This window comes from Oncorhynchus kisutch, linkage group LG16 (assembly GCF_002021735.2).
Source record: "Oncorhynchus kisutch isolate 150728-3 linkage group LG16, Okis_V2, whole genome shotgun sequence".
Taxonomy (NCBI): Eukaryota; Metazoa; Chordata; class Actinopteri; order Salmoniformes; family Salmonidae; genus Oncorhynchus; species Oncorhynchus kisutch.
Window position 1 is genome coordinate 22,264,558 of NC_034189.2, and position 16,187 is coordinate 22,280,744.

Here is a 16,187-nt window from a genome sequence, read left to right on the forward strand (position 1 = left end):
GGGAAATAGACGTCAACAAAATGTATCGTGGTTGGCTAATCAATCAACAAAATGTATTGTGGTTGGCTAATCAATCAACAAAATGTATCGTGGTTGGCTAATCAATCAACAAAATGTATCGTGGTTGGCTAATCAATCAACAAAATGTATCGTGGTTGGCTAATCAATCAACAAAATGTATCGTGGTTGGCTAATCAATCAACAAAATGTATCGTGGTTGGCTAATTAATCAACTAAATGTATCGTGGTTGGCTAACCAATCGACAAAATGTATCGTGGTTGGCTAATTAATCGACAAAATTCACATATTTAATTGTGAGGATAGACATGATAGAGTAATCTCATTACAGCTGCAGTGAAGTAGCATCTTGAAAAAGTGAATTAACTGTAAACAGCTTGTGAAAACAATGTAACCCGTCAAGTATAATTCCCACTCACTTTCCACTCGCAGTTTAGTCATCTTTCAAACTCATCACAAAGTAAGAGCAAGATTTTATTTGATGTGGATTTCATTATTAAGAAGAAATCAGAGTTTAATGAACTAGATGAAACAAATGTGCAAATCATTGCATTTATTTTTGTTGCACAATACATTTGAAGTACTATGTAATGTGCTACCATGGAGAACTGCCAGTTTGTGAGTCCTTTCCTCACCTCTCCACTGTGATAGCTGTGTGTTGAGCTTTCTGGGGCAAAATAGCTGCTGTGGCATCACCCAGGTGGGTGTTACACATTGGCAGTGGATGAGGTGTGTTGCATCCATACAATGATGTAAAGCTCTAAAAAGGGGAAATGCACTCCAAAACTCTCTTTAGGTATTTTTTTCAGTTTTTGAGGCAATTTTCCCTTTAAGCTTTAAAAACCTAGAAGAGCACTACATAAATTCAGTCCATTTGTATTATTGAGTTACTTACATGGTGGTTGTTTTTCCTGCCCCATTGTGACCAAGGAAAGAGGTGATGTGATTCTCGAAGAAGTCCACAGTTAGTCCATCCACTGCAAGCTTTTTCCCAGTTTTATAGATCTTTACAAGGTTCCTGATTGAGACCCCTGCCTTCATATTGAGTGGTGGCTTTTCCAAATAACCTTTTTTTAATAAAAAAAAAAGAAGATGTACCTTATTCTCCTAATGACAAAATAAGGAATGTGACAATAGGTCATTAATGCATATATAAATGGAAATAACAAACACATGTGCCTGTACAGCTCAGTAGGTAGAGCATGGCACTTGCAACGCCAGGATTGTGGGTTCAACTTTTGAGGCCACCCATAAGTAAAATATATGCACTTAGGATAGAATATAGTCGCTTAGGATAGAAGTGTCTGGCATATATTATTTAAGTGATAATGTCCAAGAAGCTGATATAATTGGCACGGGTATTGTTAGGCCCGAGACAAACACCGGCTTCGGGGGCATTATCACTTTTATACAACAGGTTACCAACATATTCAAATAATGATTGATATATTTTCATGAACTTTATTTTGTATTAATTTATTCATACCTTTTCATCCTTCCATGAGAAATAGTCCTGACACAAATCTAAGGTTGCTACCCAAGCTGGCTGGTTGTTCGTCCTATCGGTTCGGCCCATTCATTAAGTCTTTGTTCTGTATCTATGGACACGACCCAGTCATTCGTCCTAAGTGTTCCATTGCCATACTGGCTGGCAACGTTCTTATCCCTTGCTCGCTAGCTAGCCAACTACGGCTAATTTACAGTCATGTCAAACAGTGCAGACAGAATAACAGCAAAGTAGCTGAATTTGCGTTTTCTTGAGCCTGTTTCCTAATGACATTTATTTGGATACATCCATAACAATAAGGTAATGAGTCACGATTTCACCTGGTAGAGAAAATGTGCTCATTCGTCAGGACACTGTTGTTCAGAGGAGCTGGCCAACAACACAGCTACAGTAACACAATCACATCAAACTGAAGCTGGAAAGACCGCAAACTAGCTGCATTTCCTTTCGACTTGTTTTCTATAGGCATTTCCATAAAAATGATGCCAGCTGATTCGTAATTTTGACTGGCTGGGAAAAGCTGCTTGCGTGTCTGTCTCGTCCTGACTTCCAACACCTTCATTACTATGGGACAGCTGGAGATCAAATTTCAATATTGAAACAGTGTTGCAAATGTTGGAGAGACAGACAGCAAGGTTTATACAAATCTCCGCCGTAGGAAACTAAAATGTTAGTCTAAACGAAATGTGAGATTATGTCTCTATGCTTTTTATAGTGATCAAGTTTATAAATTGCCTGTCTGGGCTGATGAGACGGTGGATTGTGCAGTCAGATGAAACAGAGCAAATAGGCATTTTAATGTCGTAGATTTAGCCGGTGGTAATTTGTGGAATAGACACCGGCTGGAATGGGGTTATAACCAATCAGCATTCAGGATTAGACCCATCTGTTGTATAATATTATTTTACTATTACATTGATAAGATGAAATTAGACTTTTGATTCATGTCCTCAGAAAAGCTACATAATAAATAGTATTCCACACAACCTACCCACAGCTCAATAATTATATTCCCTTAATTACATAAAAAAAGGTGTCTGCAATTATAACAAAAGGTCATTTATATACATTTTCATGTTACGGGTGTTGTGTGACACAAATAAAAACAATTCTCTGCTCTCCCCCCTCAGAATAACACAATCAGTTTTAACTTCATTAGTGACACTCTGTGTCACATTTCCTGTTGGCTACCCCCTTTCTGCTGTTCCCAGGAGCAGGTGTGAGGCTCACTTAGCACCTTCCATGCTCACTTAACACAGGAAAATTATGTTTTTGAATGCACTGGGCCTTTAACATTTACTAATGAGGCTTTGACTTTCCAAGCTCAGCCTTGTTTTTCCCCAACCATTCTCTTTCTCCATTATTATCCAACACACAACCAAGGTGGTAACAATCAGGAGTCTAGTTCTAATTAACTAGACTTATTTAGACTGCAAACAGTCTGTGATTGTAATGACCTGTGTTAAACCAGACAAATGAATACATTTTGTGTAATGCCTGATTGAATAGATCCACTATGGGATTGAGTGTGTGTTTGTGCAAAGGTGTGTGTGTGTGTGTGAAAAACTGCCTACTATACCGGTGTATTCAATGGGGTCCTTGAACTGACTGGGGTCAGCATTGGGCGCCGGTGAAGTCCCACACCAATAGGAGGCGGTGAAAGGGAAGTACCATGGCTTTGCTATTCCATATTGGCCTGTGATCAAGCATGGAGAAACATCATTCACATTTTAATAACAGCTTGGCTTGAGGGATGGCGCTTTGCAGTGCATATTTCCATCCAGCAAGACTGGCACAAATCCCCCTCTTTTTTTAATTAGAGAAGATGAGATGAATACATTATGGCAATCTGCTGGGATATTATATATATTTTCTGATTATTGACCAAAGTTGTTTTGGCAAGAGAGGAGCGTATCAGTTCTGTGTACTCTGTGGATTTCATAATTACAGTATAACTGCCAAAATAAAGGAAACACCAACTGTCTTAATAGGGCGTTGGACCACCACATCAATTCTACAAGTGTCTGGAACTCTATTGAAGGGATGCGACAGCATTCCTACAAGAATTTCCATCATTTGGTGTTTTGTTGGGGGTGGTGGGAAACGCTGTCTCAGGCGCTGCTCCAGAACCTCCCGTAAGTGTTCAATTGGGTTGAGATCTAGTGACTGAAACAGCCATGGCATATGGTTTACATCGGTTTCATGCTCTTAACCATTCAGTGACCACTCGTACCCTGTGGATGGGGGTTATTGTCATTATATGGGGGCATTGCCACGGTAGCCAAAATAATGGCCTACCCAGCATTTTTATACATGATGAGATGTTAATTGTTGAATTAACTCAGGAACCACACCTGTGTGGTGGCACCTGCTTTCAATATACTTTGTATCCCCCATTTACTCAAGTGTTTCCATTATTTTGGCAGGTACCTGGACATTTTGTCTACAAAATATACTGAACAAAAATATAAGCGCATCATTTTCACAGATTTTACTAAGCTACAGTTCATGTAAGGAAATCAGTCAATTGAAGTACATTTTGTAGGCCCTAATCTATGAATTTCACATGACAGGGCAGGGGTGCATCCACTAGGGATCCATGTCCAGCCAATCAGAATGAGTTTTTCCAGACAAAAGGGCTTTATTACAGACAAATACTCCTCAGAAGGGACTGGGCTACGGTGGTTACACATGGTTTGCGGTTGTGAGGCTGATTGGACGTACTGCCAGATTTTTTTAAAGAACAATGGAGGCAGCTTATAGTAGAGAAATTAACATACAATTCTCTGGAAACAGCACATTTTAAAGTGGCTTTTTATTGTCCCCGGCACAAGGTGCACCTGTGTAATGATCATCCTGTTTAATCATCTTCTTGATATGCCACACCTGTCAGGTGGATGGATTAACTTGGCAAAGGAGAAATGCTCATTAACATGGATATAATCAAATATGTACCATACATTTTTGTAAAGTATGGAAAATGTTGGATTTGTTTTTCTTCAGCTCATTAAACATGGAACCAACACTTTACATTTTGCATTTTTATTTTTGTTCAGTGTAGTTTATCATACTTTACACACTTTCCCCCCAAGATCAGAGTACTATATTCATCACAATCCAGTGGGCACAGACGTCAGTTCAACGTCGATGTTTGATTTACAATTGGTTGACTTGACAACTAATATAATATGTCATTGGACATGTCAATTCCCTAACGTTGATGACTTTTTCAAAGCCAATCAGTTTTCCATGTTGATTCAATGTCATTACATTGAAGTATTTCGTTGAAATGAAGTGGAAACATTGATTCAACCAATTCTTGCCCGGTGGGAATGGTCAAAACTGTTCTCTTTATGTACATTATGTTCATATTGGTGGGATAATATATCTATATATATATATATACTGTATATATATATTTCCAGTCAAAAGTTTGGACACACCTACCCAATCAAGGCTTTTGCTAATTTTTTACATTGTAGAATAACAGTGAAGATGTCAAAACAAGGAAATAGCACATGGAATCATATAGTGACCAAAAAAGTTTAAAACAAACCAAAATATATTTTATATTTGAGATTCTTCAAAGTAGCCACCCTTTGCCTTGATGATAGATTTGCACTCTCATTCATTCAACCAGCTTCACCTTGAATGCTTTTCCAACAGTCTTGAAGGAGCTCCCACATATGCTGATCACTTGTTGGCTGCTTTTCCTTCACTCTGCGATCCAACTTATCCCAAACCATCTCTATTGGGTTGAGGTCGGGGGATTGTGGAGGCCACTCCATCATGCTTCCTCTTGGTCAAATAGCCCTTAGACAGCCTGGAGGTGTGTTGCGTCATCTTCCTGTTAAAAACAAATGATAGTCCCACTAAGAGCAAACCAGATGGGATGGAGTAGTGGTAGCCATGCTGGTTAAGTGTGCCCTGAATTCTAAATAAATTACCAACAGTGTCAACAGCAAAGCACCACCACACCATCGCACCTCCTCCTCCATGCTTCACGGTGGGAACCACACCTGTAGAGATCATCCATTCACCTATTCTGCGTCTCACAAAGACACAGAGGATGTAACCAAACATCTCTAATTTGGACTCATCAGACCAAAGGACAGATTTCCACCGGTCTAATGTACATTGCTCATGTTTCTTGGCCCAAGCAAGTCTCTTCTTCTCACTGGTGTCCTTTAGTAGTGGTTTCTTTGCAGCAATTTGACCATGAAGGCCTGATTCACGCAGTCTCCTCTGAACAGTTGATGTTGAGATGTGTCTGTTACTTGAACTCTATGAAGCATTTATTTGGGCTGCAATCTGAGGTGCAGTTAACTCTAATGAACTTATCCAGCAGAGGTAACTCTGGGTCTTCCTTCGGTCGTCATGGGAGCTTGTTTCATCATAGCACTTGATGGCTTTTGTGACTGCACCTGAAGGTCTTTTCAAATTATTGACATTTTCCAGATTGACTGACCTTTATATCTTAAAGTAATCATGGACTGTTGGTTCTCTTTGCTTATTTGAGCTGTTCTTGCCATAATATGGACTTGGTCTTTTACCAAATAGGGCTATCTTCTGTATACCACCCTTACCCTTACCTCATGAAGCTGGTTGAGAGAATGTCAAGAGTGTGCAAAGCTGTCATCAAGGCAAAGAAAATATAACATATGTTTTGATTTGTTTAACGCTATTTTGGTTATTACATGTGTGTTAGTTCTTCACTATTATTCTACAATGTACAAAATAGTAAAAATAAGGCAAAAGCCTTGAATGAGTAGGTGTGTCCAAACATTTGGCTGGTACTTGTATGTTACTAATCAATGACACTTTATCCACTAAAAGATGTCATTATCTACAGCACTCACAGTCCATACTTGGACAATTCAGGAGAACGCTAAACTGACCCAGGGTCACAGATTGGGGCAGCTTCACCATAATGCTCACTGTCCATATTAGGACAGTCACACCTTCAAGGACGTTGTGTCAGATTCACTTGGAGTTGGAGAATCCTAATATGGATACCGTACAGTGAGCATTACGGTGTACACTAGGGAGAAGTTGCCCCTAGACACCGATCTTGCGTCAGTTTAGCTTTCTCTCCACTAAGGGTTAGGATTATGGGAGGGGATTCTAGATCTGTACCTAGGGGACACTTCACTCCGGATGAGTGCATTACTGATGGCGTTCTCATGAATGAGTTACCTGGGAAGACGTTCTCGATGTACCACGTGAGCAGCCAGTAGATGAGGGAGTCGACTAGCATCATGATGATGGACACGATGAAGCTATACCGGTCTCCGTCTTCAGGATTTTGGGCGATGTTACTCCACTGAATACCGATGCCCTGCTCCTCATACTTGGCAAAGTTCTCACAGCCATACCCGAAGGCCACGCACGACAGCAAACTCTGGAAATGGATGCAGTTAAGATGTGTTTGGTTATTTCAGACTGGACGTCAGATCATCAATATCATCTTCAACATCAGTGTGGCAGAGCACGTCAGGAAGTTCAAGGCAAAACAATAAACTTGTACAGGATATGTAACACTGTCATTGAATTATATTGTGTTTGCTGATTTTCATTCTAGCCTTTGTCTATGATCAGTACGTGATCTAGCTTTGGGAAATTGTAGTCGTGTTCAATCGGGCAAAATTGAGATTTTTTTTTGTTGCAACAGACAACATCATTCTATGTTCTAATTGGGCAAATTCCACCAAATTTGTAAATGTTTCAAAACGCTTTCTACCACTTTCTCCCTCCTGGTATGTGGACACACTAGTCTAGCTAATCAATGTAAATGATTGATAAATAATTTCCTTTAAGTACAAAGAAGAAAAGAACATCAGCAGACAGGAGAGCGGCGTTTGTGGACTGGTTTCGTGCAGCCCAAGAAGTTCCAGCTGGTCAAAGAAACAAATGTGGAAGGCAAGTCATGTGTGTCCAACAAAAACGTGTTACATCTTTCATACCGTAGGAAAGCTAGGGAAATGGCAAATGATGCTTTGCCCATGACACATCCTCTGGTACAGCCGATCACTCTCTTCTCCATGTTGCCTGCCAGCTGTTTGGGCATGCTTAATTTACCCCAAGCATTTAAGCCCAGCCAGATGACACCAACAAAATATCACTCAAAAACTGTATTTTGGTATTTGCTCCATTAGTCCACTGTTGATATAATATTTAGCATGTCAGCAATCAAGTTTTCAAGATATAGAACTTTCAAAACACAAAGTGTCACAGTCCATTTTGTACTACTGAAACAAATGTGACCTGTTTAAAGAAGCTTGGCGTATGTCACATATCTCTACTTTTCTCCAATGTAAAAAAAACAACAATTAAAAATGTTGCCTCATAAGACTGAATCGAGGCTGTTGGTCACAAATACCAAAAGATAGTTTTTGAATGGTATTTTTCTTTAATAAAGCCTTGTAGACTAACACATTATGTACAACAGCACAAAAAAGCATCAATATTCGCCCTCTTCTGTCGCATCTTAACCGTCTAAAATCGTCAACTGCCAAAGTCTCCAAGTGAATGAAATTCTGACATTGACAATCGGGGCAGTTACAGCACCACAGACACCCGAGGTCTGATCTGACCTCTATCCGCAGTCTCTCCATGCACAGCCCCTGGCATCAATTCAACTGTCCCCCTAAGCCCAAGGTCGGACACGTTCGCCTGCCAAACAATGGGCAGCCAACCACCGGACAATGGGTGACGGCAGGGCAGTGAATGACCCCTCCGTGACCTTTGAGTGACAGGCTGACAGAGCGACGGTGCGGCCAGTCTGACTTTGAGAAGGGCAGACGCAGCAGAATCAAACACAAACAGACCACCCGCTATGAAAACACGTCAACATGACAATGCGGAGGCCACAACAAGCACCCAGCCGGAAAGAAGGAAAAAGCTACTAGCTCTGTTAGAGAGCTCTCACAGATGACAAACAACGCATTTACATCAGAGGAGGAGGATCCTTCATTTGTTTGTGGAGAAGGTGAATCAAAGGAAGAAGAGAACCTGGATGCTGGAGAGATAATTGGATTTTGTATTTGTCTTATTGCTTGTCCCTGTGACATCACACACACAGACAATACCTTTGCTTAGGAAAAATCCTTGAGTCACAACACTCACATTAAAATATACAATATTTTTCATTATTCAAATGCAGTGGTATGGATATGATATCAAAGACTACGCACGCACAATACTGTGTGTGTGTGTGTGTGTATGTGTGTGTGTGTGTGTGTGTGTGTGTTTGTGCACGTGCGCCTGGGAACAATGTACCTTCCTCTATGTTGGGAAGGGAAAAAACATCCATACACTCTAATAAATAAACTATAGGGATGGACTGTAAGTCAACGTGGTAAGAGGAACACTGTTCATGCAAATGAAAGGAGTAGCCTTCTGTCTAAGCAGGGGGAGCAGAGGAAGGACATCTCAATGCCAAGGGCACAACTCCACAAAAGCACTTTGGCTGAGGAAGAGTGCACGGAATAAAATAGTTCTGTAAAGCAGTGTTCTTTCTCCCCTCATGATACAATATATATGAAACACACTTAGGCAGAAAAGTGGAGATGCCATAAGGAGAACTGGCAACTTTTCCTCACAAGAACACAATAAAAACCCTGACTACTTAGCACACAAACTACTCTCAGATGAGATCAATTTGTTCCATTGTGTTGGCATTACTTGTTTGAATGCTGAGTTTAAAGGAAGTAGTGCATACCGGCATTAAAATATACACTATATATACCAAAGTATGTGGACACCCCTTCAAATTAGTGGACTCGCATAATTCAGCCAAACATGTTGCTGACAGGTGTATAAAAATCGAGCATACAGCCATTCAATCTCCATAGACAAACATTGGCAGTAGAATGGCCTTACTGAAGTGCTCAGTGACTTTCAAAGTGGCACTGTCATAGGATGCCACCTTTCCAACAAGTCAGTTCGTCAAATGTCTTTCCTGTTAGAACTGCACCAGTCAACTGTAAGTGCTGTTATTGTGAAGTGGAAACGTCTAGGAGCAACAACGGCTCAGCCGCGAAGTGGTAGGCCACACAAGCTCGCAGAACGGGACTGCCAAGGGCTGAAGCACATAGCACATAAAAATAGTCTGTCCTCGGTTTCAACACTCACTACCAAGTACCAAATTGCTGTGACACTTTGTGTTTTCTGGAAGCACAAGAACTGTTCATCGGGAGCCTCATGAAACGGGTTTCCATGGCCAAGCAGCCGCACACAAGCCTAAGATCACCATGCGCAATGCCAAGCGTTGGCTGGAGTGGTGTAAAGCTCGCCGCCATTGGACACTGGAGCAGCTGAAACGCGTTCTCTGAAGTGATGAATCCCACTTCACTACCTCGCAGTCTGACAGACTAATCTGAGTTTGGCAGATGCCAGGAAAATGCTACCTGCCCCAAGATTCTGTGCAACAGTTTGGGGAAGGCTCTTTCCTGTTTAAGCATGACAATGCCCCATGCACAAAGCGAGGTCCATACAGAAATGGTTTGTGGAGACCGGTGTGGAAGAACTTGACAAGCGTGCACAGAGCCATGACCTCAACCCCATCGAACGCCTTTGGGATGAATTGGAACGCCGACTGCGAGCCAGGCCTAATCTCCCAACATCAGTTCCCGACCTCACTAACGCTCTTGTGGCCGAATGGACATTCCAACATCTAGTGGAAAGCCTTCCCAGAAGAGTGGAGACTGTTCTAACAGCAAAGGGGAACCAACTACATATTAATGCCCATGATTTTGGAATGAGGATGTTTGACAAGCAGGTGTCCACGTACTTTTGGTCATGTAGTGTAGAAAACACACAAAGCATTGTCAGGTGCCAAAGTAAGATATATTTTCAGGCCGCGGCTTAATATTTCAATTTTGATAAACAAGGAAACATGGTTCTACTAGAAAGATGTGTCTAGGCCTCACTGCAATGAAGATTAAGAATTGCTGCGTGTGTGTCTGCAGAACGGACGGCTCCAGGACAAATGATAATACACAGAACATAAAGGTCAGTCAGAAACGCTACAATCAAAGTTGAGCATGTACAGTGGGGCAAAAAAGTATTTAGTCAGCCACCAATTGTGCAAGTTCTCACACTTAAAAAGATGAGAGAGGCCTGTAATTTTCATCATAGGTACACTTCAACACTGACAGACAAAATGAGAAAAGAAAATCCAGGAAATCATATTGTAGGATTTTTTATGAATTTATTTGCAAAGCAGGGGGACACGTCTGGCACTGCAGGATTTGAGTCCCTGGCGGCGTAGTGTGTTACTGATGGTAGGCTTTGTTACTTTGGTCCCAGCTCTCTGCAGGTCATTCACTAGGTCCCCCCGTGTGGTTCTGGGATTTTTGCTCACCGTTCTTGTGATCATTTTGACCCCACGGGGTGAGATCTTGCGTGGAGCCCCAGATCGAGGGAGATTATCAGTGGTCTTGTATGTCTTCCATTTCCTAATAATTGCTCCCACAGTTGATTTCTTCAAACCAAGCTGCTTACCTATTGCAGAATCAGTCTTCCCAGCCTGGTGCAGGTCTACAATTTTGTTTCTGGTGTCCTTTGACAGCTCTTTGGTCTTGGCCATAGTGGAGTTTGGAGTGTGACTGTTTGAGGTTGTGGACAGGTGTCTTTTATACTGATAACAAGTTCAAACAGGTGCCATTAATGCAGGTAATGAGTGGAGGACAGAGGAGCCTCTTAAAGAAGAAGTTACAGGTCTGTGAGAGCCAGAAATCTGGCTTGTTTGTAGGTGACCAAATACTTATTTTCCACCATAATTTGCAAATGAATGAATTAAAAATCCTACAATGTAATTTTCTGGATTTTTTTCCCCCTCATTTTGTCTGTCATAGTTTAAATGTACCTATGATGAAAATTACAGGCCTCTCTCATCTTTTTAAGTGGGAGAACTTGCACAATTGGTGGCGACTAAATACTTTTTTGCCCCATTGTATATGCTGTTATTCTTCTTTTTTTTATTCCAAAAGACAGAATCCCATAAAAACTACCCAATGGGTTTATTCAGTCGCACTTATCCGCTTTCTCAAGTATGTGTATCATAAAGTCTTGAGTTAAATGACTGAGTGCTTGTACTTCTGGCAGAGAGTCGGAAAAGTAATATCCCCATTTGAAGTAAACCTTAAAAGCTCAATAACTGCACCCGTATAGGAAATGAAAAACACGACTCGATATTAGAAAACCAGAAGTTCACGATGTCAGAGGAAATCAACGTTTCCAACTTAGAGATCACAGAAAACCGACAGAAGTATTGCAAATTGCATCTTGTTTATGGGATAAGGTCAATGGGATACATTCCAAAACACATGAACCTAATGTGAAAAGGTGAGAGAGATCAATAAATATTTGGATCAAATGGAACCACAAATACAACAATATTATTATTATTATTACATTAAGGTTAAGGTTATTGAAGTAGCCATATAGATCTGACAATACACTGGTAGAGTTAAAAGGTTGAGAGAATAATGGTTACAGAGCACATAGGGATGTCATAAGTGACTCGTTTATAATTCAAATTATTCTTGTGTGTCAGAGCAAGGTTCTATTGTTCAGGTCATGGGGATTGCACAGTGTATGGACATTATCCCAGCATCCGTACTAGGCATGTGCATGTGTGTGTGTGTGTGTGTGTGTGTGTGTGTGTGTGTGTGTGTGTGTGTGTGTGTGTGTGTGTGTGTGTGTGTGTGTGAGAGAGTGAGATTGTGTGTATGTGTTAATTTCAGTAACCCACTTCTCATACTTGTTTAGATTCACATTGGTCTTGGAGAACCACAGGGTGTGCAGGCTTTTGTTCCAACACAACTGAATTGATCAACTCACCACAGGTTTGATGATCAGTTCATTTATTGAATCAGGTCTGCTATTAAAGCTGGGATTATGCCTGGTATTGACAGCATGTTTCCAAGCCTGAACCCCACAACTCTCTAGGACAAAGTACAAACTTCATCTCTCTTCAATACCATAACATAATCACTTACTGAGTCTTCAATACAGTTCCAAATCTAGACCCTAATAAACACCCACTGGGTCTCTGCTGTCCATTATGGACCTGTGGTGGAAGGTACAGTAGTTCCATAGGTCCACTCACCACAGCGATTTTGACCTGGAACCCCATGACGTCCCTCCAGGCATAGCAGAGGAGGTGCGGCAGGTAGAGGACGAAGTAGATGAGGCCTCCGCACGCCGCCGCCAGGTTGGCCTTGGAGAAGAAGACGCTGATGAAGAAACACTCCATAATGGTGGCCACGCAGAAGACCAGCAGGAAGACGAAGATCACTGAGGGGTCGCTGTACTGCAGCACCTTCCCATACTGAACCGGGAGAGAGTTGGAAAGGAAGGGATAATAAAAGGGACCAGAGGGGGAAAACAACACTGTGGCCCTGTTCGAAATGCTTCCTTCCTCAATTTCATGAGATAATCAGAGATCTGTAAGTGATGAGTGATAGGTGAAAGCAAGGCTATTGTAGGTAGATGATCAATTACCATTACAATTCCAAACAACTAATTCACCATATTTTAGAGCTACAGAGCTGTGATTTAGAAAAAATTATAATATCTCATGTAAAAAATAATCCTACATTATCAGGGTTTTACTTTCATCAATCAAAACATTTTTGATCGGTGTTTACTTCAAGGAAGTATAAAGGAAGGATATATTTCGAACAGGGCCATTGGTAGCCACGAAACTACCCTAGTTAGCACTTTGGGAGTATTGATTGCCAATGGATGTTTGAGCCTTAACCATTTCTTGTGTCTAGCAGGCATCTTACAACAACAACAAAAAACCGAGTGACCATCACTGATTGTGGCGATGAAGTTATTATTTGTGAAGAGAGCACGAAGCAGAACAAAAATGAAGCTTTTGATTAAAATGACTCATTGTTGAGGAGTCGATAAGCAGTAGGCAGAGTGACTCACCAGATGTTGATAGTGTCTTATGAAGACCACTAATGTATCACCTGTTGTACTTCTAACATACCGTAGTGTCAAAATATGATTCAATATCACATTGACTTAATGGACGGTCACTTGCCTCCATAACTCCCTCTATGGATTTGAAAGTGGTTCCCCAGCTCCATCCCAACAGCAATCCACTTGCTGCCATTTTGTTGTTTTTGTAATAAAGGAGTGAGCCTTTAATTGTTAGTCCATTGTTAGTTGTAATATAACCCCTATAGTGGCGTCACTCTGCTTAGCTGCATTAAAAGGAGACCCTTTCCCAGTCTTGGAGGTCTGTCCACTAGAGCAACTTAACTCTTTGATTACACTTCATTACAATGTCCATTGAACAAACCCAAACCCACTGAATACTGTCATTAGGAGTATTGATAAACCACTGGTTTGTTACAAGCAGTGGTAGCCAAGCTAACAGCCTCATCTAAATTGATAAGAAACATTGCCTAATTCTGCTGTTTGGTATTACAGCACTTCTAATGATTGTTTATTAATTGTTTACTTCATGCTAATATTACAATATGCCTTATCAGTTCCTTCTTGTCCAGCCATTGGTAATCTTAGCCTTGAAATGAGAATGAGTTGGTGCCCATTGCCCATAGACCTTCAAGAAGTGGTCAAAGGTCTCCCTGAATCAGAGTGGAATCAGTGTTGAATCACCTTGAGGATGAGGGTGAGGAGGAACGCACTGACAGCCAGCGGCAGCACGCTGGACACGGCCCAGCTCAGCCAGTAGGTGGAGCTCCTCAGCCCCGTCATCCTCACCGTCTCCTTCAAACGCACCTCCTTCTCCATAACGATGCCCTTCACGATCATGGCCACCGAGTAGATCCAGGCCAGGGTCATGTATAGGGGCAGAGAGCGCGCCAGCGAGCGGAGGAACCTAAGGGGGGGGAGGGGTCGGACAGCGGGTAGGGTGTACACGCCCAGTCACATCTGGATGCTGATTGAGATTTTCTACTGTGCTATTGTCGCGGCAAAATCCCAGTGTGTATGATGTAACTACAACTTGATTTCCAGCAATAAACTTGATAGATGTTAGAGCAAATAGACTTCACTGGTGGTGATCGCATTCAAGTGGCCTGAGATATGGATTTCCAATGTTTTGACCTCATTCATTTCCTGCAAAGTTCTGTGTCAACATACAGTAGTTTTGAGGTGTACAAGCGCATGTGGCAGACTCTCAAAGAAAGTATGAATGTTATCCACAGACGCTGAAACAACCTTCACCCACTGGACACAGACATCAGTACAACATCTATTTTTGATTTACTTTCGGTTGAGTTGTCAACTAACGTGAATTCAATGTATATTCAACAAAACATTTCACCATGTCATTGTATTTAGGTTAAAATTTGGTTGAAAAAATACTAAATTCCCTTCCGAAGATGACTTTTTTCAAATTCAGTCAGTTTTCCACCATGATTCAACGTCATCACATTACAATTTTTGGTTGAAATTAAGTGGAAACAATGTTAATTCAACCAGTTTTCACCCAGTGGGCAGTAAGTACATTATGAGGTCATATAGAGGTAGAATATAGTATGTTGATCACCACTAAAGTCATATTTCCATTAGGGAACATGGTCAATCTGTTGATTTACCTAACGAATGCTTTCATCTTGTTTTTTTTCTTTGAGTGGGAAGCAAAGAAAGGCCACAGTGTTTGGGCCAACAATATTAATAAACTCAGATGAATAACTCTAGACAGGAGGGGAATTAGCATCCCCTGGAGTGGAACGGCAATTGGAAAAGAAGAGGGGAAATTCAGGTGTTGATGACCAAACTTGTGGCAGTCATGCCTAGTCCAGACACAGCAGTCAAATAATTTCCTTCGGATTCCCTGATATACAAAATGGCCATGAAAATATCATCATAATAATAACTGATATCTATGATTTGAATACACATCATGCCCAGTGATTCCTCCAAGGCACCCAACTAACTCAATTTATTGTTATTAATGTTTACAAATTGCTGATGGCTGGCAAACACATTAGGGTGATGGGGAAATTACATATTGCCCAGCTGTTCAAATATCAATTTTATTTACCAGGAGTATTTTCCAATTAAACTGCAAAAAATGTATTAGCTGATCTACATTATATACTATCCTTTTCTTTTTAATTTAACCATGCATATGAATTAGGAGGCTGAAAATAGCACAGTACCTTTTAGAGGCAGATACAAACAATGCACACATGTTTGTGTGGTGATGAACAAACAAAATGGCCACCTCATTGTGATAATGGTTCTATAATTTAGCTTAGACGCACATTAGTCCATGGACAGGGGATCAATTTAACAGATAGGCCACTTAATTACACACGGCGGGATCAATGACACAGAAGAGTGATGTACATTTAAAGCTACAGAGCAGCAGCTCATGTGTCTCCCATCAACAGCTTTAAGAGTGACGCCGTTCAGTAATGACTAGGTGAAAGCTGTATGTAACACAGGCCGATTTGATGCAGCATTTGAAAGTTATCAAGAGGACATACTGTATGTATTTGGCAGCATACAGGACCATTGTACAACATTGAACACAGTGTTCCTACTGTCATACATGATTATATAGAGTCACTCAGAGGCCATATCGAGTCGGCCATAATGTCTAATGTGATATTCCGGTACACATCCAAAATTGCTTGGATTCTGTAAGTGCACAGCATAACGGATGGA

The 16,187-nt window shown here is 41.1% G+C and overlaps 1 protein-coding gene across 2 annotated transcripts in view; it reads right to left on the bottom strand.

Annotated features, from left to right (window-relative positions):
• The window catches only part of LOC109906504 (phospholipid-transporting ATPase ABCA1), a 226,621-nt gene that overhangs the window by 136,550 nt on the left and 73,884 nt on the right, over positions 1–16,187 (bottom strand). For both annotated transcript variants that reach the window (XM_031792012.1, XM_020504223.2), the window contains exons 16-19: positions 12,640–12,861; positions 6,723–6,927; positions 3,106–3,222; positions 915–1,086 (exon numbers count right to left, since the gene is read on the bottom strand). In XM_031792012.1, coding sequence (XP_031647872.1) covers positions 915–1,086; positions 3,106–3,222; positions 6,723–6,927; positions 12,640–12,861 — 716 coding nt within the window. The remainder of the gene's footprint in view (positions 1–914; positions 1,087–3,105; positions 3,223–6,722; positions 6,928–12,639; positions 12,862–16,187) is intronic.